The 24,821-nt window shown below is 35.3% G+C and overlaps 3 protein-coding genes across 4 annotated transcripts; 1 reads left to right on the top strand and 2 right to left on the bottom strand.

The window, feature by feature from the left end:
- LOC144552811 (uncharacterized) lies at window positions 1–8,833 on the bottom strand. 2 transcript variants are annotated; one of them, XM_078300807.1, is made up of 19 exons: window positions 8,495–8,833; window positions 8,297–8,339; window positions 8,013–8,134; window positions 7,770–7,877; window positions 7,370–7,514; window positions 7,183–7,274; window positions 6,678–6,771; window positions 6,024–6,474; window positions 5,159–5,301; window positions 4,790–5,037; window positions 4,292–4,465; window positions 3,426–3,716; window positions 2,808–2,961; window positions 1,706–1,890; window positions 1,581–1,625; window positions 1,064–1,134; window positions 799–877; window positions 229–420; window positions 1–132 (listed from the first exon to the last, which is right to left on the bottom strand). In XM_078300807.1, exons 1-18 carry the CDS (start codon window positions 8,687–8,689, stop codon window positions 334–336), a joined length of 2,727 nt encoding a protein of 908 aa, XP_078156933.1. In that variant the 5' UTR covers window positions 8,690–8,833; the 3' UTR covers window positions 1–132; window positions 229–333. The 2 variants fall into 2 exon arrangements, with proteins under 2 accessions (XP_078156933.1, XP_078156942.1); XM_078300816.1 differs by having other exon boundaries at window positions 275–420.
- A 7,161-nt stretch (window positions 8,834–15,994) lies between these two features.
- LOC144552842 (DNA-directed RNA polymerase subunit 10-like protein) lies at window positions 15,995–18,087 on the top strand. Its single transcript, XM_078300851.1, has 4 exons — window positions 15,995–16,151; window positions 16,806–16,864; window positions 17,610–17,704; window positions 17,790–18,087. Exons 1-4 carry the CDS (start codon window positions 16,116–16,118, stop codon window positions 17,822–17,824), a joined length of 225 nt encoding a protein of 74 aa, XP_078156977.1. The 5' UTR covers window positions 15,995–16,115; the 3' UTR covers window positions 17,825–18,087.
- A 219-nt stretch (window positions 18,088–18,306) lies between these two features.
- On the bottom strand, window positions 18,307–23,379 carry LOC144552834 (protein kinase STUNTED-like). The gene is made up of 11 exons (XM_078300839.1): window positions 23,053–23,379; window positions 22,517–22,599; window positions 22,320–22,435; window positions 21,750–21,874; window positions 20,767–21,348; window positions 20,209–20,457; window positions 19,859–20,025; window positions 19,694–19,773; window positions 19,452–19,599; window positions 19,221–19,370; window positions 18,307–19,018 (listed from the first exon to the last, which is right to left on the bottom strand). The coding sequence occupies exons 1-11, from the start codon at window positions 23,315–23,317 to the stop codon at window positions 18,749–18,751; spliced, it is 2,235 nt and encodes a 744-aa protein (XP_078156965.1). The 5' UTR covers window positions 23,318–23,379; the 3' UTR covers window positions 18,307–18,748.
- Window positions 23,380–24,821: the final 1,442 nt, after the last annotated feature.

The following is a 24,821-nucleotide window of genomic DNA, read 5'->3' as shown; positions in this document are numbered from 1 at the left end:
TTTTTCAAGAAACAGGACATTTTATAAAAATTTCCCGTCCCATTTAGTACAAAGTTTAGGTTAGTCAAAAGATGTTGTATCCATGGAAAGTTGGAAACTACAGCGCAGCTCCACTCGTGAAACACATTCAATCTGCAAACAAGAAATGTACGGTCCTTTCAAGCACGATCTTATTAACTATAGGGAGTATAACAAAGATTAACAGTATTGGGTATAATAAAGAATTACCAAGCTACCATACAGTCAATGTCAAATTTTTGGTGAAGTAGGACACCTTTTTTGGGGGTGTTACTGTTAGCCTTCTAAAATAATCTCTGACTTGACCTTTTCACATCATTTAGCTAATGGGGTTGAACTTTGCAACCGCAATCTGTCTATTATCTTTTGTCTGCCCGACAAATCCTCTTCATATCCAACAACCTGAAATAAAAGTGAACATTGATGATCAGCATAAAGGGTATAAGAGAGATCCATGCTAGTCAGGTGCATTTGTTTGTGTTTGAAAATGATTTTATATTCACCCACTCAATTAGTTTACAAGTACAGTATTTATATGAGAGCGTTGCTCTTAGTCGACAACTCGACGTACTTAAAGACAGTTACAACAAACATTCAAACTAATTACACAAAAAATTGTAATCACAAGTCATACATCTCGCTGCTAAAGAACACTCATGCTGGCAAACACTTTCACATCTCCAGAGAGCATTATCAGACCAATACTGAATTACTGGTCAGTCATGTAATTCTTTTGTTTTATTTATTTTGTATGTTTAAATTATTGGTGCTTAAACATACCTGGGATTCTGTCTGTGTTTCGCTAAATGCATCATAGGCAGGGTTTCTAGCTTCACTTGTTATAAATTCTTTCTGGGCCCTGGAGAAAAAACAGAAGGTCAGTTGCCAAAAATGTTAAGAAAATCAAACCAATTGGATGAGAATTGAGATATGTGTTCCATCAATTTACAGTTGGCTGTGTTCTAGACACAAAAATCATCTATTTGCTAGTTTTTAAGGAATAGCAAAAAATTTCCTGTTTAAATGTGGTGAGAAAGAAGCATACTTCATCGAAATAACAATGGGGCAGGTATTCTCACGATCTTGGCCCGAAACCAAGCTATCTGTTGTGAATGTCTGCAATTGCAGAGTTGAGGCTTTTACATGCAAAAAGACAATTAGAAATATGCATAAATAATGGGTCAAAATCCATTGAAAGCAGATTAACTTGAATTTGACAACTGTAAAAAATAACTTATAATTGTAGAATCGGACAGTTAGAACATAATCATCTATGCTTTATTTATTAAGCATGAAAAATGATGAAACTTAATGCAAGATTTACTGCTATTCATAAATAACTTAATATTTGCAATGGTCCTTGTGTAACAATCTTTGATGGAATATCAACTCAAATTGACACAATACAAATTTATAAGGCCAAAAACCTGTCTACAATTTCTTCATTATTTTTTTAAAATTTTGACTCGAGTTAGGAAGCGTTGTCAAGGTATGAAGATAATCCGTTGTCAATTAATTTCAACCCATAAAAATATATCCAAATAAGTTGAAATAAAGGATACATCTCTCTCACAGCCAGGCTGCTCTGGTGGTTCCATGTCCCGAATCTACAAAAGAAATTCAATTAGTGGAAGTGAAAACCACTTATTTTAAAGGTGACTTGTTAGGTGGGTGTTTGTTACTGTACCATAGCAGACTGCGCCAAGAGATCCTCTATGGCCTTTGCCACATCAGGATCAGCAGCTGAACTACCTTGTATTTTTGGTGGTACTTCAGGTTCTTCACATGCAACATTTTGACCACTTAACTTCCCCTTTTTAGAGGTGCTCAGGCTTTCTGTCTCTTCACAGATACCTTCATCTAAATTTCTCGCTAAAAAAAGTAAAAATAAAATGGACATTAGTTCCATTTCTCTTACATATAAAGGTAAAATAGATATTACTTCACTTGCACTTCTTTTGTTAACAACATGAATGAACTTCAATTCAATATGCCACGGCAAAATTCTCAAATAAGGGGATTTCGATCTCCCCTTATTATTTATCTACTTCGAACTAGGAAGCAATGGAAAGGGGATCTTTAATCAATATAAAATATCGAGTGAAGATCATAGACAACATCAACACCCCCCACCCCCCTAATGCCATTCTCACTTTGCAGGGCATACCTGATTGTTGACATCCTGTATTGGCACCTATGACATGATAAGTGGTAAATTGACATTATGTTTGACCAATAGTTGACCTTCAAACCGGCCTTTTCTCAATTTTGGTGCATTCTATTTAGTTTAATTCCAAGAACAAGTTACTGAGCTACTTTGCTTTGATTTTATTACTTATGCAAAACAAGAAGAATTTTCTCCGAAACAGCACAAAATTGAAGAAACAGTCATCTCCATGGGTCACGCACTAGTCTCAAACAACCAGAGGATTCTTGGATTCATTCAAGTCGTATCTTTTATCAGAAAAAGAAAAGCCTATTGCTGAGTTAAAAAGTAATTATGCTAAGGATATGTTTGCTATTGTAACTATTGGAAAATACATTTTAAGTTCCAAATGTTTTTGTCAAAACGTTAATCAATAAAAGCACTTTGGAGGAAATAAAAATAAAAACTTTCCAGGAAATAGAAAACAACAGCAATTGGCTTAGAACATTCCAAGAAGCTACTGGGGCCATAAGGAAAAGGATAAGACCATTATCAACTCACACTAAAAAGCACAAGACCAACACCAAAGGATAAGAGTTAACAGTAACAAAAACATTTCAAAAGAACAGTAACAAAAACTTACCTAATTTATCTTTCGAGCAACTAGTTAATTGGGTTTGGCTAGCTACCTCTTTAGCACCCTGAGAAGGATATTGTGTCACAGGGCATAAACCTTCTTCTCTTTCCTGAGATGTAATTGCTCTAAGGCGAAATTTATCCAAAGGTACAATACCATCCTAGGGAACAAAAGTAATAAAATATAAGAGAACAATAAGCCAATTTAATATTATATTAACTTTCTCACCTTTTAGTATTGGTGCTGAAGCCTTTAACTACAAATGTCCGTACCTCATGTCCTCATTGTATGGAACTCCACCCTTTATTTTAGAAAAATCCCCATCTCATTGCCAAAAAAAGTAATCAAGTCTTTGATGCCTTATTTTTCTGACTCAACAATTTGATTAACTTGTGGACATGACAAAATTGACCTTCAAAAATCATCAGTTTTTTAACCTTAGCATATTTGCATCAAATACAAATATGCTCATTCTAAGCTAATTCAGACTTTTTATGTACCTGCATCAAATACTCTTATTAGTGTAACCAATCCTTTCTTCACAATAGTAAATAGCAGGGGGCTTTCTGCAACACCACAGTTAAATAGGTCTTTTGCCAATTTTTCAAAAAAAAAAATACGGACCTTTGCAACACACTCAAAAATCCACTCAGCGGTAACAGCCTGTATGCCATGCTTGATGGAGAACTCATACTTCAGCCCACTTGCAAACTTGCACACCAAATGGGTCGTGTTCTTGGTAATCTTGTTAGAATACTTGGCACCCAAAGTGAAGCACAGGTTCTTCAACAAATCCTTCTCTTTCTCCTCATAAAGAGAAAAACAAAACTTAAGCTTTTCAAAACCTGGCAGTGGGACGTGACACTTTAAAGGGGAGAAGAGTATGTGGCTTCCAACATCTTGCAAAGATCCTCCCTTTTAGATAAATAAATAAACAGTAAGAACTAAAAATAGAAAGCACAGTTTAACTTCTTTCTCACCTAGTATACTATACTCCACTGATGAGATATACTTTTACAACCAATTCTAGCATGTCCTTTTTACCAGTTCAGTTGGGCTTCTATTTTAATCAGTATACTACGCTTGGCAAATTTTATAACGATAATGTGAAGTATTATAGCCGAAGAAATGCTACTGTTATCAAATTTTTTCAAAAAAAGAAACAATGTTTTGTGAAAATCCAGGGAGAACAAAACAAAACTATGTGTGCAGGTCAATTCAAATTAGAAGCCCAAAAAAAAACAGCACAGCATAAAAAATAGAAAATGAGCATCACGGGTTTAATAGGTACACACAGAAGGGTACTTGCCTATACAACACCGTAGAACTCTTGAGCCCTGATTAAGTACAGTGGAGGTATTACAGGTACTACAAGAGGTATAAAGTAAGGTTTATTGTCACCACAGTAATACCACTCCTAATTAGATATAATACTGCCAGTATGCACGGAATTGTATGAGAAATAAACATGATTTGAACCTATTGCTTACATCTAGACAGGATCGAATCCATTGAGTTGTTACAACAGTACATGGAGGAGAGCTTGTACTGGCTGTGCAGGTACTAAGACCATGGCACTCTACAAGAAAATTGACAGTTGTTCGTTTTGGGTCCTCTATCATAATACCACCGCCTCCTTCGACCCAGTCTATCACCTCACCTCTCTGATTGTTTTAGAAAAAAAAAGAAATTCCAAGTAAAATTGAAACTGGGACAAAATGAAAAATAATTCTGATATATGTACTGAAACAAGCCATTTTCACATATGTCCCTTCCCTCAATTTCCGTCAAAAAGTTACCAAACTGCCTCTCTTTTGTACTAACTCAGATAACAGTTAAAAATCTTTTCTTTTTTTCATGATGTTTCCTGACTTTCTAAAGATGTGTTCAATGATCTTTACTTTGAAGGGTCTACATGACATTTTTCAGTTTTGGGAGACCTCTCTATTTAATTAGTTATTCAAACAACAATTATGATTCATCCATACCCGATCACGAGGAAATGAAGCAGAGAAACAAAATCTTTTTCCATTGAATATATATGAAAACTTTCTATTAGATCCTTCCTTGCTACTGCAACTCTCAGCACCGCGAACTCGATCTGATTTTTCAGGTTTAGAGCCGAAATCTACAACACTCTGCCTTGTTCTTTTTCTGGTAATCAAGCTCTCCATTTCTGAGCTATTAGTTTGCCCAGTTGAAATCTCGGACATGGTGCTTATTACATTTGTTGTATCTGAAATCACACGTAAAGAGTATCCAAAAAGCTCGTGAATTTGGAAATTATTTACTTAAAAACATGGATATCTAGGTCATGGCTGCAAAAATCCCTCGTACTAGTACAGTAAAAAAAGAACCTTTTGCAACAATGAGATCAGAAGCAACATGAAAGGGCAAAATGTCAACTTCTCTTCTTGTTCTGTGACATTCTTCCAGCCAAGCTGCCCTTACAATTTTTGTAACACCAAAAGAACCTAAGCGCCTTACCTCCTTCTTTTCACTGTTTTGTCAAATATAATAAAGTACATAAGTAATATTACACACATTACTAGAAACAAATCACAAATCAATAATCTAGGTAATACTAAAATTACTAGTTTTCACTAATAGACTTGCCATGCTTGTTAGGCCAACATTGTAACGAGCTCATGAATTATTCAGCACAATATTGATAGAATTTGCACATATGAAAACCCCATTATTTATCACTGGGGCAAAGAACACAGAAATTTTTGGACATTTGCTAAATATATCAACAATTAAAATGCACACATATTTTGGAGTAGAACAAGAAATTGAAAATTGACCACCTTTCCCTTGATACATACGTCCGAACTCCACAGATAAGTTTAACCTATGTGGTTCTGTTGGGACACCAAATGATTTCTTCCCTAGATCAATGCCCACCTATTACCTTCGTTTCTTTATTTTTCTGTCTTAATTTATCTGAGGGCCCAAAATCCTGATTATTAACTACTTGTGTAAAGATGAGAAAGAAACTGAAATAGACAAATCACATCCTGCAAAGACAGATAGGATGACTTTGGCCAACAATATGGCAGAGTTATAACATTCCACCAAAATTAGTGCTTTCAGAGAAACATAAATCATGGTAGTTCTGTGCGATGAAGGTAAGTGCTGTATGATTTGCAAAAAAAAAAAACCAAAATTATCTACTTAAGACCAAAATTAACATATAAATGGATGTCAGGATTAACTTACACCTCAGAAGGTGCACCAACAATGATATGAGTCAGCCTATGACTCAACATTTTATGGCGGGTTCCACCACCCTTCCTAACAAGAGCCACCAGACTTGCCATCTCCTTCTCAGTGAAACCAACCAAAGAAATCCTACACTTTGACAGATACTGATCGTTGTCATCCTCGGAATCCTCAGCCACCCGCAAATCATGTGCAGCTATGTCATCAGTTGCTTTCTTCTCCTTGTCAAGCTCATCAAAAACCGTGCAGGGGACGGAAGAACAGTCGTTCTGTGAGGGACCAGATTCTGAAAGTTCAACTGTTTTGGTAGCTGTCTGGACATGCTGTGCAATTGTGTCCGTCTTGTATTCTTGATGTTGGCATAGTTTATCCTTTTGGGAACAATTTGCACTGCTGGTACGAGAAGGGGGGTTGTTAGTAACAGGGTATGCAGCTTCATCCAGACAAGCTATATTAAAGAAGAAAACAAAAGAATATAGATAAGTTAGTTTAATTTACTAATTCTTATGTGATCTGATAGTCTTCCCAAATTTTAGTAGTAAACCAAATTTGCCCACTGATAGCCCAAAATAAATTGCAAGCCAGAGAAGTTAATACAGAGATAAAAGAAAGCAGGTTTAGCCAACTAAAATGTTTAAAAAGAATTGCTACCTCTTCTAGCAATACACATGTCAATCCACCTTCGATTGACAATGTGTATGTTACCCCATTTCTTTGCAACTGTGTACTTATCCCCTCCAACACCGTAGAAAATGTCAAGGATGCAATTAATAAAATAGTTTGTTTAATGCTTACAACATTGGGCATCAAAACAATTCAATTAGAAGTGGATCAACTTTTCAGCAACCCAACAGTAATGTTCTCAGCTTAATTCTTTACGGAGTACTAACAACCAGTAGAAGATAAAAGTAAAACCCATTTAAAAGTATATATAATTTTAGGTATGATAGACCACAAAAGTATCCTCCAGATATATATTCAACCAAGAAGATTTGCAATGGTTCTAAGGCCAAAAAAAATAGTTATGTGAACAGAATGCGTAGCAACAAAATCTTTGCCAATTCTAAAAAATTCTAATAAAAAAAATCGCTAATAGAATAAAAGGAATCGCTAAACTATCAATAAAGCTGTTTTAACGCATCTTTCAAAAGGATATATCTGAAACCAAATGAGTACACTTCTTAGTTAAATCGGCAGAGTATTGGCCACCATTCTCCACAATCATCTTCCCCATCTGTCTCCTTTCATCTGACATGAAGCACACAAATTTTTAGTTTGCCCTATCCTAACCTCAAATCATCTGATAATGATATTTTTTACTTGAAGAAATTTAATATTTTTACCAATAGGAATTTTGGTTACACAAATAGTAAGTCCAGTGAAAGGGAGAACCCGGTACGGCTCATGGGGTACAATCCGGTGCTCCATCCAGCACTGGTCCAGCCAGGTTATACTTATTATAGGTTTCTTGAGATTATTCAATGCCCACTGCATCATAAAAATAGAGAAACTATGTTAAGGGATGATTAAAGAATTTCAAAAACCATGTACAGCAGTTTCAATTTTGCAAATAGCACCTATTAGCAAGTACTAGAAGTACCCAAAATTTTTGGGTTATTCACAAATAACAACGATCCTTGATTAACAAAGTAATCTGCTACACATAAATTATTGTGCACTACGGAGTTTAGGTGTTATTTGCAATTATGATGAGATTTACTGGATATTCGGTACAGTTCTTACTTTGTATTTAGAAGCTAAAACATTTTTCACAATTGCAAAATCTATGTCCAGAGAAAGTTTATCCAGTGATAGCCCACCCATTGCACTAACCCGTTCCTGAATCCTGGCCTGAAGATGATAAGAGAGACAATGTGGTAGTATCATGTTAAAGAGCAATATATTGGTTTGAAAAATAGGACAAGCTTACTAATATGTAAGCTGAAAAATTAGACAAGAATAAGTACTTCAGTCAGCAAAATGTACCTTTTCGTCATTTCCAAAACCTAATGCTATTACTTTGACACCGTCCATTGCTAGACAACATGTGTAACCTTGTTTGGGTAAAACTCTGTGTTCTTTAGCACAAGAGAGAACACATTGTGGGCCTGTGAAATAGTAGCAAAGGCTAGAAATTATGACCAAGAAAAACTACAAGCAACTCTAAAGCCAAAGTCATTTCTCTGTAACTTAAGAGCAATAAAACATACATATGCCTAAAATCTAAGTTTAACTCATTTTTTTCTCTTAGTTGCAGTGTGGAAACTTACCAAGAAGGTTGCAACCCTTTGCTCTAAGATCAGCAAACTTCTCCTAAAATTAAAATTTCATAGCATTAGATTCCATTAATTTCAGCTTGAAAACTAACTGAGATTGCTAAATCAAGCTCAGGCTAACCCATTTCCCCCTTTTTCCCCAACTCATTAAACCCCTGACCAACCAAATGTGGAGTATAAAGGCTGGCCTACATGATCAGGAGAGGAGATGACGTGGAAGTCGAGGGGTGAGTTCTTGGAGGGGTCACAACATGATCTGATGTCAGCGCCATTGAGCCGAAGAGCATCATACAAAGTACTGTATATCTCCGGTGCCACCAGGTTGCGCGACAGGTACACTGTCGTCCCCTGGAAGGTGCCTCGTTTCTTCCGTCCATTAGTCGCCATAGTTCTCCTCTCTACCTCGTTGTCGGACGATTTCGCTGTGGTTGGATTGGAGTGGTCTATGGGGTTTGAAAGGTTTGGAAGAGAAAGGGGCAGGAAGAGAACACATTACAAGCAGCCAGCGACCATTGAGTCTGATCGGAAGCAATCTTTCACCGTTAAAACAAGAAATAGGAGTTGATTTCGTTTGAGGAGACTTGGGGAGAGATTTTTGCTGTAGCGAATTCTCGTCAAAACCGGTCGGATTTGACGAGAGTTTGATTTGAAAAGGTTGCCGCTTAGATTTTCATTGCACCGATACCCTCGGCTTCTCTTCTATCGATACCTTTTTCTGCCGATTTTTGTTCACTGCCGAAGCGAAGAAAAGAGTGTAGTGCGGGATGGCCACGCTCCGTTTCACTTTATATGGCCACACTAACAGCATCTCTAAATTTTTTAAATTTAATATTTTTAAAATTAATTTTAAAGTTTCTAATAAATCATATAAATAATAAATTAAAAAAAAAATTCAGTCAATCATTTAGCAAGCATCGATTTTATAAACAGTTCTTAATAAGAAACTCTCTTACATAGTTTCTAAACAAGAAACTCTCTCACATCTCTAAAACTAGATTAAAAACTGTCACATAAGATTAGAAACTCTCGTAATATTAGAGATGATGCTCTCAAAAGCCTTGTTCAGCTGAAAAATTTCTACGGAAAAACAAATGGGTTTGCTACACATTTCCTTGAACCGTTCAGCTGATCCTTTTTTCCTCAAAATATTTTTTTTCTCCAAAATTTTTCCGTCTAAGTTAAAAATAGTGGGAAAAAAATTATTTGGCCCGATTGAATTTTCATTTTCTCAAATCGTGCGCGTTGCTTATACACTCTCTCTCTCATGCGCGTGTCAATCACTTTTCCAAAGTCTATTTTAGCAGGAGAATGAATAGTTGCGCAGGACAGTTGAGTGGGGGCGGGAGAAAGAAGCCGATGTACAGAAAACTCAAGCAGAAGAGCTGCTAGCACCGATATTGCTTCGACTATGACAGGAGAAGGTACAAATTTTCACCAATTTCAGTTCTAACTGATGGAGGTTCTTCATAGTATTTTCTCAAATCAATTCCCCGTAGAAATTTATAAAGGGATTATCTTGATAATTTCAATAGTATTTTCTCAAATCAATTCCCGTATAAATTTTTGCTTAATCAATTTCTCTATCTATTGTGTATAGGTCCTATAAAAAGAGTGACGTACTGGTATGTTTTGGTGAATTTAGAATTTGATTTAGTTATATGTTTGGTGATTTTTTGAAACCTCTTTAATTTGATAGAATGAGCATGTTCTTAACCTTATACTTTTATAAAGTATAATATATTAGGTTTTTTCATTGGAGGTCTATAAAGGAAGACAGGGGTCATTGCAGAGGTTCTTCAAATAAGATCCTCAAATTTTGGAATTACTGAACCTGCAAGAAATTAAAACATAATGCAAATTTAGGAATTATTTAATTAGAAGACTAGTCAGGACACTGATAATGCCAAATAATATAGTGAAAATCACTACTTTTGAATACGAAAAATAGTTAAAAAGTGTATACAAAGTAGCCATTTTTCCTAATTATTTACCGCGAATGTGTTTTTAGGCTATTTTGGTAGGTTTTGGAGAAAGTTGTGTATTTAGGCCGAAAACAGAGCAAAAATGTCATATTTAGGCTATATCTGAAGGTGGTGTCAAAATAGAGCATCACATGGAGCATGCAACACCTCACACGAAGTGCACAACATGCGAAATGGTGAAAAACATAGAAAATCCGCTAAGTTAGGAGTCGTGTGGCCTAAACCAATACCACATACGGCTATGCGAAGAGGCCGCACGAGTTCACGGATTCTATCCGTGGACTATTTTGATTGGATTAAATCTCAGTTGTTGACGAGAATTTCGAGTAGAATCATTCTATAAGAACACACTTACTTTACCTCCGAGTTTAGCAAGCTATTTTTGGCAGAATCTACACATCATGGGTGGGCCCCATGCCCCCATGATCTCCACCATATCTATACCCCTTTATGAATACTATCAATACCCCTCTTGTAATAGAATTTAATGTACGTGTTCAATGATGTTAAGTTCATAAATTAGCCTAGATTAGAGAGTAGAATCTAGAGAAGGGGAGTGCAGCAATTTGAGCAAAAAAAAACGGGAGAAGAATGCATCATTTAAAGAAGCAAGAGTTCTACAATCTTCAAGGGTTGTGGTTAATGTCTTTCTTATTTTATTTCTTTTATTTTTCCATGGCTTTGAGAAGCTAATATTCTCATCTCTATGGCTAAGGTGTAATTGAATTCTTCATTATGTCTTAATATAATTTATATTTTGTTTATGTTGATTTGAGATTTTGTTATACTTTGAATTGCTTTATATCATATCCTTGCATACATAGTTATGTCTACTATATTCTAAATTTCTCCACATACCAATAGGTATAAAGTCTTTGTATCTTGGTGTGAGTAGGATTATATATAATAACTTCTAACACTTCGGCTAACGAGGCTTGACAACAGTTCAAAGACTAGGGTTAGAACCTATTGAACTCCCTTGGTAGGATATCATAAATCGTATATTCAATTTATATTAGGAATTACTTATAAATAAGTAGGGTCTTTGGAATATTAATTTAGGGTAGGATAGGATATGATCAATTGTGTTGGTGCAAGTAAGACAATTGCATACTTATAACATTATGAATTGCTAGCCCAAAAGCAATTGAAAGATCGGAAAACTATTCAAATTGCATAAAACAGAAACCTTAGGCATCTGCGGATAATGACAGTACCAAGTTTTTTTTTACCATGGATTAATTAGATTGACAATGAGTTGTACCAACACATTTCAAGAAGAAAAAATTTTTGCATCTACATTTCAAGAAGAAAAAACGTGTACCAGAAAATTTCAACTATAAATTGAGATTTTTCTTCAATCGCAGATTTTTTTATATGGACAAAAAATAGTGAGATCAATTACCCCTGATAAAATTGGCTGGTACAACATGACCATATTAGAGGACTAAGATATGCCTCTTTCACAATTAAATCGCTTCACATATCAATCCATCGTAAAAAAACAAATCAATCAAAGAAGAGATTCACAACATTCAATCATAGCACATGGAAAAATGAGTTCATCACCTCAAACAGCACACAAAAAAATATCAAAGGGAGTTGTTTAAATAACTATTCGAAGCTTTTCGATGAGGAGTCAACCAGCTCTGAAGAAGGTGACAAGAGTGTTGACCATGTGCCTCATCACCTTCGTGAACCTCCTCATTTTCCAATTTCAACTGAGAAACATGAAATTAAGCTCTAAACACTTGAGAAGAAGTGGGCAAGGACAAATAGGATGTCAATGAAGAGAGTGTCTCGATGCGAACGTCATAGAGTTGTCGGATCACACTGCCGCTCACTACATCACCGATCTTTATCGATCAAAAGTTTTTATTTTATTTCCCTTGTCTTGGGAAATGCTCCCCCACAAGAGAGAAGAAGAATAAAAAAAAGAAAAAGAACGAAGGTCCTTAGGCTCTGATCGAAATGAAAGCATAACAAGAGTTTAATTCATTTCAATATGATAGGGTTGAAAAGAAATGATTTGAAATTAAATTTTGATGGTCGAAATGGTTAAATTTTAAAGAAGAATTGATTAGAAGATATATTGAAAAAGATTATAATTTTCACCTTATTTACTGTGCATGCCATTGTAAAATTCTTGTCATCATCAATTTATTTATCATTGATAATTGAAATATAACTTAATACTTGCAAGAGCTATATAAAAATTGAAAATTATTTTATTTTTATTTTTTAATTACAGTGCACTTTTGGAGCTCATACGGTTCTTTTTTATTGCATGCTAGTACGAGTATATTGATGTCAGATCTAACTTGTTTTTGTTTGAATAATTTGATTCTTGAAATAAGTTGAATAAAAAAAAATTAAACATTGTAATCTCTGTAAATCCTCAAAATTAACTACGAATTTTGTTATATAATATCTTTCTCCAATTCTCTGCATTAAGTTTCTTATGAAGATGTCAAAATGACCCCCTCATATCTCATCCTCATCCTGAATATGCGAAGTGAGGATGTTGTGAATAAAAATTCAATAAAATATTATGGCAAGAGAGCCCAGACTTCTGGTTGCGTGGTGGGAATCGTTCGGCAGAAAATCTAGTGATGAAGAGAAAGACTCTCACATCGTTCCCTCATCGCATTATGCTAACTCGTCAAACGTCTTTATCTCGGACTCCTCACTTTCCTTTATCAGAGAAGGCAAGGATGCAATCGACTTTTCACCCTGACAAATCAGGTTTTCGCCAAATCTCAACGGGATTTAAGGCTCTTGAAATCCCATCAAGTCATCTCGTTTCTCATTCATCTTTCCATTCCAATCATCAAATCAACGAGAAAGATAATTCTTATTCTCATTTGTTGGAAGCAGAGTCCATTCCCGTAGCTTTTGACGATCATCAATGAGAAAGAGAATTCTCATTCTCGTTTGTTGGAAGCGGAGTTCATTCTCGTACCTTTTTTAGGATAAATTTGTCCGAATTAATTTTAGATAGACGCAAAGGAGCCCGTTAAATTTGTCTAAAAATGTGTAATTTTTTACTCTAAGGAGACGTAAAGGAGTCTGTTTCTTGAGGAGGGAGAAAGATTGCCTTAAGAATTTGCATCAAGGAGGGACATCTGAGGAGCTTTAGGCTATGCTTCAAAGGAGGTGAAATATCGTTCATTAAAGAAAAGGGAAGAGAGCAGAGGTGGAATCCCAGCAGCTCAGGTCTGATCGAGTCATTCCCTTGCTCCATAAGAGGAAAATCGAAGAGAGCAGAGGGGAGAGAAGTTGAGTTCGCTATACAAAAGCGCCGATCCCTCCCTTTCTCTTCCATTTCTTCCTCTACGTGAAGGTTTATGTGTTACAATTATGGGCACATCTAATTGCTCAAAAACTGAAATTAAATTGCAATTGAAAGTAAATAGATGAGTTTAGAGAAATTTGACACGCGGGATGATAACGGAGTTCGGCAAAACAAAGGCTTACTTCTCCGGGGCTTCGCAACCTTGTGTGGTGCGCCTTTCTATTACCCAATACGAAAGGATTACAACTTGTGAACCGTTGAGCCCTTACACACCAAGCGGGAAGTCAAACGGCCAACTCAAAGAGATGAGAACAAGGTCTCGATTGTCTAGAAACACAAGATAAACACTCAATAGATCACTCTAACCTAATCTATATCAAGATTAGTGAAGTAGGTTTGAGGTTGCTTGAGGGATTTTGAAGTTTTAAGCTCTCACAACAATGGAGTAGGCTAAGCTCTCAGAAAATCGCTTTTGAAATGATTAGGGTTGGCTCAGGTGTTTTGGAAAGAGATCTCAATCAACTATTTATAGTGTCAGCTCAAAAATGAGCTATTTGACATAAAACGTTACCAACGTTTTATCAAACGTTACCAACGTTTTATCAAACGTTACAACGTTTTATCAAACGTTACAACGTTTTAAGTTCAAATGCGATTTTAGGGTTTTAATTTTCTGACAGCTCAGCAAAACGTTATAACGTTTGCAAAACATTGTGTAACGTTTTAACCTGTAAAAACTTGATCAAAATAGAAGTTCTTTGAAGCTTAAGTTTACTTAAAACGTTACAACGTTTTATAAACGTTGCAACGTTTAAATTTGAATTTTCAATCTTTGGTACAGCTGTACTTAAAATTCTGACATCCATAAAACGTTACAACGTTTCATGTTGGTACTGTACAGCTGTGCTTCAGTAGTTCTGTAGCTATTAAATGTTACAACGTTTGTATAACGTTATGACGTTTGTAAAATATCACAACGTTTGTATAACGTTATAACGTTGTAACTTGTTTCTTCTTTTGATCAGTTTGTTGTTTCTGACCAATATAAAACGTTACAACGTTTTGAAAACGTTACCAACGTTTTATCCCAGTTTGGTCAACCTCACACATACTTTACCAAGTTTCTGATTTTACAATTTGTATTCTTGATAAAAGTCTTCGTGATTTCTTCAGTTCAAGCATATCATACTGCAGTTCTTACTCTTCTTGGACCTACATAATCTCAACATAGAAGAAATCGTAAAATTCAATAATTGTATGTTTTTGCAAATTAGTCAAATAGACGTAAAAGATTATTGTACGAACAACATTATGGAGCACATCGTTAAGGAAGAGAATGGATTCGGTAATAACCTACACTAGTTCGTATTTCAAAATTACCCTTGTACCTAGCGTTTGGATCGTGCAAGGATTAGTGTAAGAATAGCGATTTTTGGGTTAGTGATTGAGAATAGTGCTAACCCAAGAGATTCAAGAATAGCACTAACTTTGGCTATTCCGGATTAGTAGAAATGTTGTTTGGATTGTATGTTAGGAATAGCAAAGGTCAGCAGGTGCTAAATCGCTAACCCTAATGGATGCTAAATCGCTAACCCAACGTTTTCACGGAATAGCGGAATAGAGCTATTCCTACACTATTCTTAATTTTAGTTCACGTTTGGATGGCTCTGCTCTGAGAATAGCTCTATTCTCTGAGCATCCAAACACACCCTTAATGGTTAACTCTTATCAGAAAGAGTGAAGAGAGCGTCAAATGAGAAATCGAATCAAAATTCCATGTCGCACGGTTGATTGGAAGCGAAAGAAGAGTTCAATCCACGCGACTTTTGGACCTCCAAATTGCATCTGGAGATTCCACCCAAAACTAAGGTATTTTGTGAGAATTGATTGTTTGCCGGTGAGAAGACATATCTACCCTCTTCGTTTCTCTCTCCCTTCGTCAACTGTACAGGGGTAAAATTGATCTCTTTTCTTCACACTAGAAGCTTCAACGAGATATTGAGTTTCTTTTTCCAAACTTCTATTATTCTTTAGTATATATATAGTTTTTTAAATTTAGCATTCATTTTTCCTTCTTCTATACAACCCTAACAATGGTAATTCTATAAATTCAATAAATATAATGGGTGGTTTTTCTCCTCTTGAAACTAAATTCTTCTAACTTGTAAATGACATCTAATCAGAAAATTTCAAATCAAAATTATTTTTATTCATCTGCTTTCTAACGAAATGAACTCATTTCTGATGCTCTATTATTTCGGATCAGAGTGTAAAATTAGATGGACCAGCAAATTGAAATAAAACCGGGTTCAGAGTAAACAACTTTCGGGCTTTCCGGTCTCAAATTACATCCCCTAGGCCCAAGCCCAATAACGAGCGCCGCAACACCATTCGCAACAAAAGAAGCAAGCAAACGACTTCTCCCGTCTCCACCACTTGCTCCTCTCTTGCTTGCGAGGACGGCCGCAGGGTTTAGCGCGTGCAGAGTTTCGTCTCCAGTTCTCTCGGCGATTTTTCTCAGACAGTTCCATAGAAGATGATCATTCCCGTTAGATGTTTCACCTGCGGAAAGGTTCTCGTCTACATGTGCCCCCCTTTTAAAGGCGTTTAAGGCTTATTTTTAGGGTTTATTTGCTGAGGAATTCAATTTTTTCTTTTTTCTCGAATATTCAATTGATCTGTCAAGGGGTTTCGCTTAATATTAATTCGTGGCGTTTTGTTCAGTTTTACCTTTTTGTCGGGTTTAAGGTTTCCAACTCGTCTAGGTGTCTGGTTAATTTCATTTTCTCTGAAATAGGCTATTGTTTTGGCTTCCTTGCTCCAAATGCTCTATATTCGACTAGGGTTTTGTTCCTGACATTTTGTGAGGATATGATATTCCCTGTCATGTTAAGTGAAGAAACATATCATTAGTTTCTCCTTTATCTAGGTTTCAATTACAAATGTGTTGTATAGAAGTTCTATTTGTTCTGATATATCTGGCAACAGTATAATCCATATGCGATGCCTCACTCTGTAGAGAGCTCGATATAAATTTAGGCTTTCTGATCACGTAGACTGTAGTTATGAACGCCTAAACAGTCTGTCCTGAATTTTAACCCTTAAATTTGTACAGTATGTGAGAGTGGCCTTGTTGTTTGTTCACCTTTGAATCTGTTATCTTTTCTATATTTTTTAATTGTTTTTTTATTTGCTGAGTAATGGTTAAGATTCTTCTAATCTATAGGTGATTGGAAACAAATGGGATACATATCTCGACCTTCTACAGGCTGATTATACTGAGGGGTAAATCTCTCTCTCTCTCCCTCATTCATTTTATTTATTTTATTTTTGAAGTTGCACACTGAGAATCTTGGTCAAGTTTTGAGACACCAAATTAGACTTGTTATTGAAGCTCTACTTCTCTCTCATTCATTTTCATTTTTTCTTTGAAATAAAACAATGAGAATTTTGATACACCAAATTAGACATTATTAGAATTATTTCCGCAGATAGGCTAATTGGAATATTTTATTTTGGTTTACATTGAGTATGTTTGCCGCCTTTATTTTTGAGGATGATCTGTTGACAATTTTTGAATTTGACATGACAATTAGTTTCAAATCAGGCCAACAAAAATTTCAAAGTAGAAAAAAAGTTTAGACATGTTGTTGGCCTTATAGGTTGGTTTGTGCATTGCATTTCATGCAACTTTTGAGTTATTTTGACATTTCATCGAAGATCACGAAATAGATAATTGCAAATTTCATGAGCGGTAAATCCCATACCAAATGTTGGATAATATTATTCAAAGTTATTTTTGACTGTTGTCTAGTTTTGTCAAAGTTAATGCATTGTCAATGGGTCATGACCCTTATTCCAATACCATCCTTCATATATGCTAACACTCTCAAGATCCTTAATATCAATAATTTAAATTTACTGCTCTCATATATTTGTTATTCATTAGTAATTTCATTTCCCCAGTATTTTGCCTCTCTTGTATTGATTTTGTAACTTCTTTTGTTAATAATTCCTTTGCTGCGTCCAGTGATGCTCTTGATGCATTGGGCTTGGTACGCTATTGTTGTCGGCGCATGCTCATGACTCATGTTGACCTCATTGAGAAGTTACTTAACTATAACAGTAAGCTTCTTTGTTTCTTTATTTTTGTTTTTCTACAGTTAATCCTCTGATGTTTTGCTAACCAAGGACTTCAACTTTTTAACAGCACTTGAGAAGACTGACCCTGCTTTGGGGCAGTGATATGTGGGCAGCCGTGCAACTCAGCCCTCTTTGCTTTCTAATGTATGTGGGGTATGGGTTTGGGGCAATTATTTTTTTGTCTATGAGTATGGATGCCTGTTCTAGTGTCTTGTAACTCTTGCTATGATATTGTGTCTTGTCTAGTTTGAGATACACAGTCATGTTTTGATTGCTGCACTGTTGTAGGTTTTGTGAGATTATGATTGTCTAAATCGGTTACAAGATATGAAGTTTGATGTCGTGAACAATGTTGTGTATTCTGATGTCTCATCCTTTTACTGCTTTTTAAACTTTTATTTTTCTTGCATTAGACATTTAAATTTTTTTTATTTGGACGTGCTGAATTACACAAAATTTATGTTTATCAGGTCACAAAAATTATGTTTGAAAGGCACATTTTGTTTATGTAATGTATAGCTTCTAAAAAGATGTTGTAAATTTAAATGACACGTACCGTAGTACGTGCTGATATATATGTACATAGTGGAAGGTACACTACCTAAATTAAGCAACAAAGCAGCGATTTTACAGTTCAAAATTGAGCATTCATATTACAGAAATCACGAAAGATCAAGAGCCCGACAGCTTCCTCACGAAAGATTAATTTTCCCACCATCACATATTTACACCAGATGTTCTTCCGTTCCAGAAGATCTTAAATTAGAAGCAACTCTGCTCTCTCTATACCTCCACTGCTTCTCAACCTTTGATTGAGAACTCATTCCTTAACTCAGCTGAAAATGAAACCAGGAGAATTATTGATTGTTCCAGGAAAACCAATACCGGAACAGAAACAAAACATGGCTCCTGGAACAACAAATAATTTTTCTCAAACGAAGAGGTTTAGAGGAGGACATAATCATGCCATTCCACCTCTCTTCATAGACCAACAACAGAAAATTTACACAAAATTAAGAAGCTAAATCACTGGAAGCTTGACGACCGACTCCACCTCCCCTTCAAGTACTCTTCCAAGGAAGTATTTGCTGTGATAAAGTTGGGAGTTTCGATGCTGCTCACAGAGGCTGAGTCATCGTCTAGGTCAAGGAACGCAAGGTTAATGTATGACTGGATTTTGTTATCTCGTATCCCAGTGACTTCATTGTCTTCTACCCCACACTCTGTCGACACACCACTGATCTGTGACCGGGCCCACTTGAGCATGTCCTTATCTCCTTGTAGTAGCTTCAAAACCTGAATAACAACCAAGAGTGCATCAGATGATATTGTCATACTTCATATTCACCTAGAAGTTCCAATAATTTGAATTAAACACATAATAGGAATGGAAGCCAAAGCATTCCACAAAACAATGATTCATACCATCAGAAACCGGCTGGTACACTCACACATCATTATTCATGTTATAATATCCTTTACAGAATTTTTTTTTTACCATTGTTATGTGAGGACGTGATTGTGGGGCCCGCCTGATGCAGAGAGAAGCAGCCAGAATTAGTCTCTCAATTTGGTCAGAACAAGATTCAGTTGGTAGGGAAGGATCCAAAAGTTGCCCCACTTTTCCTTCTTGCAGTGTCAAATGTGCCTACCATCATAATGAATAGTTGAATTATTTTTGGGATGGAGTACATAATTTGATGATATTTTGTCAATATAGTTCACTTACCCACATAACAAGGCTCTCTTGGCCTTTCGGGCAACCGGTGCTAACAGGTTTTCTTCCAGAAATAAGCTCAAGAAGCACTACTCCAAAAGCATATACATCAATTTTCTCATTAACCTTGCCATACATGAAATATTCTGGGGCCAAATATCTGTCATAAAATTTGAAGTAAAAAAATTGATGCCCGTGCTAAGAAAAAGTAAGTTTACAAAATAAATAAATTAGGAGTGAAAAAGGAAGCTAACCCAAAGGTCCCTAAAACATCATTGCATGTTGTGCGCGATGTCAAATCTGATGCCCACAATGCTAGCCCGAAATCAGACAGCTAAGCAAAATCAAAGATAAATTAAAGATCCGGTACAATATCATAAGAAAACAGGATGCAAAATAGAATCAATGTTGGGATTTACCTTTGGTTCAAAATCCATACAGAGAAGGATATTTGAAGATTTAACATCCCTATGGATGACAGGGCGGTGATTGCCATGACCATGCAAATAATTCAATGCATTGGCTACACCTAGCGCGACCTTATATCTCTCATTCCAACCAAATGTATCCTTATGTTTTTTCCCGCCTGACAAACAATAAGTACAGCAAGTAAATAAAAATCACTTGCCAGAAAGGCTGAAATGTTATTTAAAGGGAGCTGCCAACATAAAAAAAATTCCTTCCCATAAAAAGATAGCTACATGTTTCAAGACATATATTATAAATTATAATATATTGAAAGAGGTATCAATCAAAATTTAAAACTCACCATGCAGAATTTCTTCCAGACTACCTCTTGGCAAGTACTCATAGACCAAAATCAGACTGTCATTTTCAAAACAGAGACCCACCAATGATATAATGTTGTCATTTTGTAATTCGCCTAATATCTCAATTTCTGAAATAAATTCTTTCATATTCTCTTCAGAAAGTTTCAAAATCTTCACTGCCAACTCTAGATTGTCCGATGAACAACCTCTATATACACAACTACTGCCTCCTTTACCTATTATTCTCCCTGCAAAAAAGAAAATTTTCAATTATACCTTGCATTCTGAAATGACATGATTCACATATCAAACAATTAGTTTCTTGCCAAATTAGTTGATTGATCGGTACCAAAATTAGAGAAGAATTCCAAATATATCAATTAAGAACAATCACGACAAACATATTCTGTTTAGAGCTCAACTTGTTCCACTCAGTATAGATTGGAATATGACAATACTGGTCTTTACATGCGACGAATATGTGCTGCATTTCCAAGGTATAACCAATTTTATTGTGTCTGTCTGTGTTAAAAGAGAGATAGAGAGGGAGAACATACAAGGTGCGAAATTCGATGTAATCTGTTGAAGTTCACTATAACTGAAGAATGTAAATATCGATTTATACTTCTCTTGTAACGAAACCAACTCCGCCGGCAATTTCTTTACTTCACTTTTGTCCAATTCAGAACAAAAACCAGTTACAGTGGTCCCAAACATGCCCATTTTATGCTCAAAATTAAAATTCTGGCGAGATGGAGACACAGCCGTGTACCGGCTAGGGAGACGCATAGCCCATTGAACAACTGACAGATTCGACTTTTCTAATGAAGCAAATTTCCTCTCTAGCATGGGTTTTTTTCTTAAGAAGGGCCAACCAGGAGTGACATCGGGTGAGACCCCAATTGATGTAGGGTCCAAACTCGAATTGGATTCCTCTGTAGATAATGAATCATATTTGTTGGGGGTACAAGGAGGTATAATATTCCGTTCTTTCTGTAAGGTAGGAGACCTAGATGGTAAAGAAATTGTGCGTGCTGGTGCTGCCTTGGTTTTTGAACCGGTCGAAATGGAGTAACTCTTTCTGGGTGCCACTTTGGCTTCATAATAGGGCTCACAATAAGGGTTGCTTGTATAATCATCTGAAAATTTAAGAAATAGAGAAATATGCTATGGCAATTAGGATTTAGTCAAGTTGTAATGAACTCATAATGGCCTTAAGAAGATATTGTAGTCTAAAATAAAAGTAATCAAGCTAGAATATTCTAAAGACTGCAAATTAGTACTAAGTAACTTTCATAAACCTAACTTTTCCTTTTTTCCAGTATATATATCAAAAATCAAAACAAGTAAGAATTGATAGTTTGTCAATTTTGCAATAACCACAAGCAAGCTGCAATCCGACAAAAACGAAAAAAAAAAAAGAGAAAAAGAGAAGGGTCAAGAAGTGCGGATTCTCAATTTTGGGAACACCAACACTAAAATTCTTGTGATAAAGCATTTCAAAGGATAAAACTAACTCCAATTGAGAATAATATATTACCTTTGGATTTGGTCTGTGGTACTGTTTCTCTCCTGAAAATAATTTTGCCATTGCTCACTGCAAGAACAGAGCAAGTAGGTGGCAATCTCTTTGCACAATGCTTGGCCATAGAAGTAGATGGTGAACTATGTCAAAATCAAATGGCAACTGTTAGTGAAAGCACACCATTATCTATACCCTCAGATAATGTCAAAATCTCATCTATACCCTACAAAACATATTAAATTTTACAAAAGTACATCTGTGAATATCTGAAGCTACAAAAATACAAAAGAATCGCCCCTATTCTATTCATCAAATTTTCAAAATACAGAACTACTCTATGTTAATTATGTCGCAGTTACTCGATTTAGTACAAATGATGTCAGACGAACCATTCGTGAATACTACTGATGATGAATCAAATAGGAGTAATTTGGGTATTACAGGAGGGGTAGGTGCCATCTTAGAATGCTTTAAAGAGGCATATAAGATATAATCTTTTTCCAACAGAATGCACGGTATTTTATTGCCTTACTGGGACAATGCATTAAGTAGTTCCATGAAAAGAAAAACTTAATAATTACATACCCAAAAGTACTCTTGGTGACTCCTACAATTAAGTTTGTTGCACCATGTGAAATTGCTTCCAGTTCCAAGGCTTTACGTACAGAACGGCCTCGACAAATTTTGAGCTTTAAATCAACCTATACAGATCAGAGTATCAGAGGAGTTTGTTCAATAACAGTGACTTTAATTAACAATTGACAATTAGGATAGTATTGTACCTGCTTTAGGTTACAGAACCCATCGTAGACAGAGAGTATAGAGACCAAGGATTCCTCCAGTCTTTTACTGAAGTTTGAAGGATCTATAAGAATCAACACAAACAATTAGAAATTGGAAATATTTCAAAATTTTGGAATAAAAATGAACTGTGTTCAATATTAGTGGGGTCAACCGTCAACGTCATGAAACATCCAAAATACATGAAGAAATAAACGACCATAAACAAGCACCCAAGAAAAAAAAACATGAAGAACATCTTGCAATAATTTTAGAGCAGAAACTTCTACTTCATGTTAGTGCATAAACAATTTAAATTGTTGTAGGCTCAAAAAGAGCACAATTTTACAAAAGAAAGTCAGGAACATAGTGCCTATCAATTATTCGGAAAAAAGAACCAGCATTTGCAACCTCAAGTCTAAAAAGTTCAGTCTTTGTTTCGAATGAATACTAATTAGTTTTATAGATCCAAGCACCAGACTTTTGAAAACAAACCAAAACAAGATCAAGCAGTGGAATAGCTATGGAATAACAATACCAGGTACGACATGGATGGCGTAAACACGATCGCCAGGACCCGCGACCTTTACAAGAGCCCAAGTGAGAAGCTCCTTGCTCTGCGCATCAAGCTTTATCCCCACTACCACCGTATTCCGACTGTTATTCCTCTCACATGCACCTTGTCGGCTTATTCCTTCGTCGTCAGAGGAAGAAGTGGCGGTGGCGGCAACGGCGCTACACTTGTGCTTATTCCTCCTCATCGTTTTTTGGCTATTCCCGCCTTCTTGCTTGCTAAGCTTCATTGTTTTCAGAATTAATTGTTTGCTTTGGTTTCTTGGCTTCGGATCTTGGAGCGGAGCATTGAACAGAGGTTCACATGGAAGCGATGGAATTTTATATTAAAGGGTGGAGGTGGGTCACATGGGTAGAGGGAATCAGCATCCGTTTTTTTTCAGAAAAATTGCACGCCAGTGAAATTATTGATCCAATTAAAAATTAAACATTACACATCACACATTAAGCATTACACATTAAACTTTAAATATAAAGATAAACATTAAATGTTACATATTACACATGACACATTAATCTTTAAACATTAAAAAATTTATATCAATCAATAAACAGTAAACATTATTAAATATCTAAACTAATGTCGATATTAAGGGTACTATGCTGATTGAGACTGTGTTTTGTATACTCTTGTATAATAATATTTATTTTTTCAATATACTAATATTTCACTTAATTCTTATTTCTTTTTTTACATCATTATTTCAATCCATAGTAACTTTATTTAATTGCTATAAGATGTTCAATATTTAAGAAATGTTGTGAGTAAGCAAATTTTGTTTCACGTGGTAAATTTTTTTTAACTTGAACTTTGTAATATATATCATTTTTAATTCAAGTACGTATAAAATTTATAATCAAAATTGTACAACAGAAAATTGATATATCAATCAATATAATTTTATAATTTATACCATCTTATTAGATTAAAACATAATTGAACTTTTAGCCAATACATGTAGTTCAAATAGCATATACAATAATATTGAATTTATCTAGTGGGGCAAAAACATTTTCCATGTGCATTTTCATAGTAAAAATATTCAAATTAGTATAGTACAATAGTCCGAAGATTGGCTTAATACTACATTTTTTTCATGTCAATTAATTGAAATATTTATTCATTTCATTTAGTATAAAATAATAATAATAAGTTCTAAATATTGATAAATCTAATTTTAGGCGCTTTATCATTAAATGATACAATAGAGTTAAATATTTATCTATTTCCACCATTTTTGAGAGCCAAACGTCCAATTGCACGATTCTGCAATTTACTATTGTAGAGGATAATATGGCTTCGCCGTAATAGTTGGTTAATAGATGTCTTATGCTAAAACAAATAAAAGAACCGAAGTGCTTTTAGTTGTGAGTCAGCTTTCTTCCTTTCCCTTTTCTCTCTCTCTCTCTCTCTCTTTTTCAAATAAACCATCTATTGGAAATTTGGACAATCTATCGAGTCCCATGACTAAAATTTCAAATCCTTTGTGCCATTTTTATTTGTAATCGTTCTTGAATGCATATTCCTGACGAATCATTTATGCCCACACAAAACCCCTTATATAAAATAAGATTGCATATTAAGTGGTAATGTGGTATGACTCAGTGTATACGGAGAAATTCAGAGAAAGCGACACAGAAAATCCGAACCTGTAACTTGTGGCTACGTTTCTGATAAATATTTAGCAACATGTAATGGTGGAGTGTTATTTAACAATTTAATGGTTCTTTAAT

This window comes from Carex rostrata, chromosome 1 (genome assembly GCF_964058835.1).
Source record: "Carex rostrata chromosome 1, lpCarRost1.2, whole genome shotgun sequence".
In the NCBI taxonomy this organism is placed as follows: domain Eukaryota; kingdom Viridiplantae; phylum Streptophyta; class Magnoliopsida; order Poales; family Cyperaceae; genus Carex; species Carex rostrata.
The sequence above is the reverse complement of the archived record's forward strand: the minus strand, read 5'-3'. Positions and strand labels throughout refer to the sequence as shown.

Excerpts from the sequence above, each read along its gene's own strand:
- LOC144552842 (XM_078300851.1), top strand. The coding sequence starts at position 16,116 with ATGATCATTCCCGTTAGATGTTTCACCTGCGGAAAG. Across the intron at positions 16,152-16,805 it reads GATGTTTCACCTGCGGAAAG|GTGATTGGAAACAAATGGGA; the intron begins GTTCTCGTCTAC and ends TCTAATCTATAG. Across the intron at positions 17,705-17,789 it reads GAAGTTACTTAACTATAACA|CACTTGAGAAGACTGACCCT; the intron begins GTAAGCTTCTTT and ends ACTTTTTAACAG.
- LOC144552834 (XM_078300839.1), bottom strand. The coding sequence starts at position 23,317 with ATGAAGCTTAGCAAGCAAGAAGGCGGGAATAGCCAAAAAACGATGAGG. Across the intron at positions 19,600-19,693 it reads GATGTTTTAGGGACCTTTGG|ATATTTGGCCCCAGAATATT; the intron begins GTTAGCTTCCTT and ends ATTTTATGACAG. Across the intron at positions 19,371-19,451 it reads AAGAGAGCCTTGTTATGTGG|GCACATTTGACACTGCAAGA; the intron begins GTAAGTGAACTA and ends TTATGATGGTAG.
- LOC144552811 (XM_078300807.1), bottom strand. The coding sequence starts at position 8,689 with ATGGCGACTAATGGACGGAAGAAACGAGGCACCTTCCAGGGGACGACA. Across the intron at positions 7,275-7,369 it reads TGTAACCAAAATTCCTATTG|ATGAAAGGAGACAGATGGGG; the intron begins GTAAAAATATTA and ends GCTTCATGTCAG. Across the intron at positions 6,475-6,677 it reads CATGTGTATTGCTAGAAGAG|CTTGTCTGGATGAAGCTGCA; the intron begins GTAGCAATTCTT and ends TCTTTAATATAG.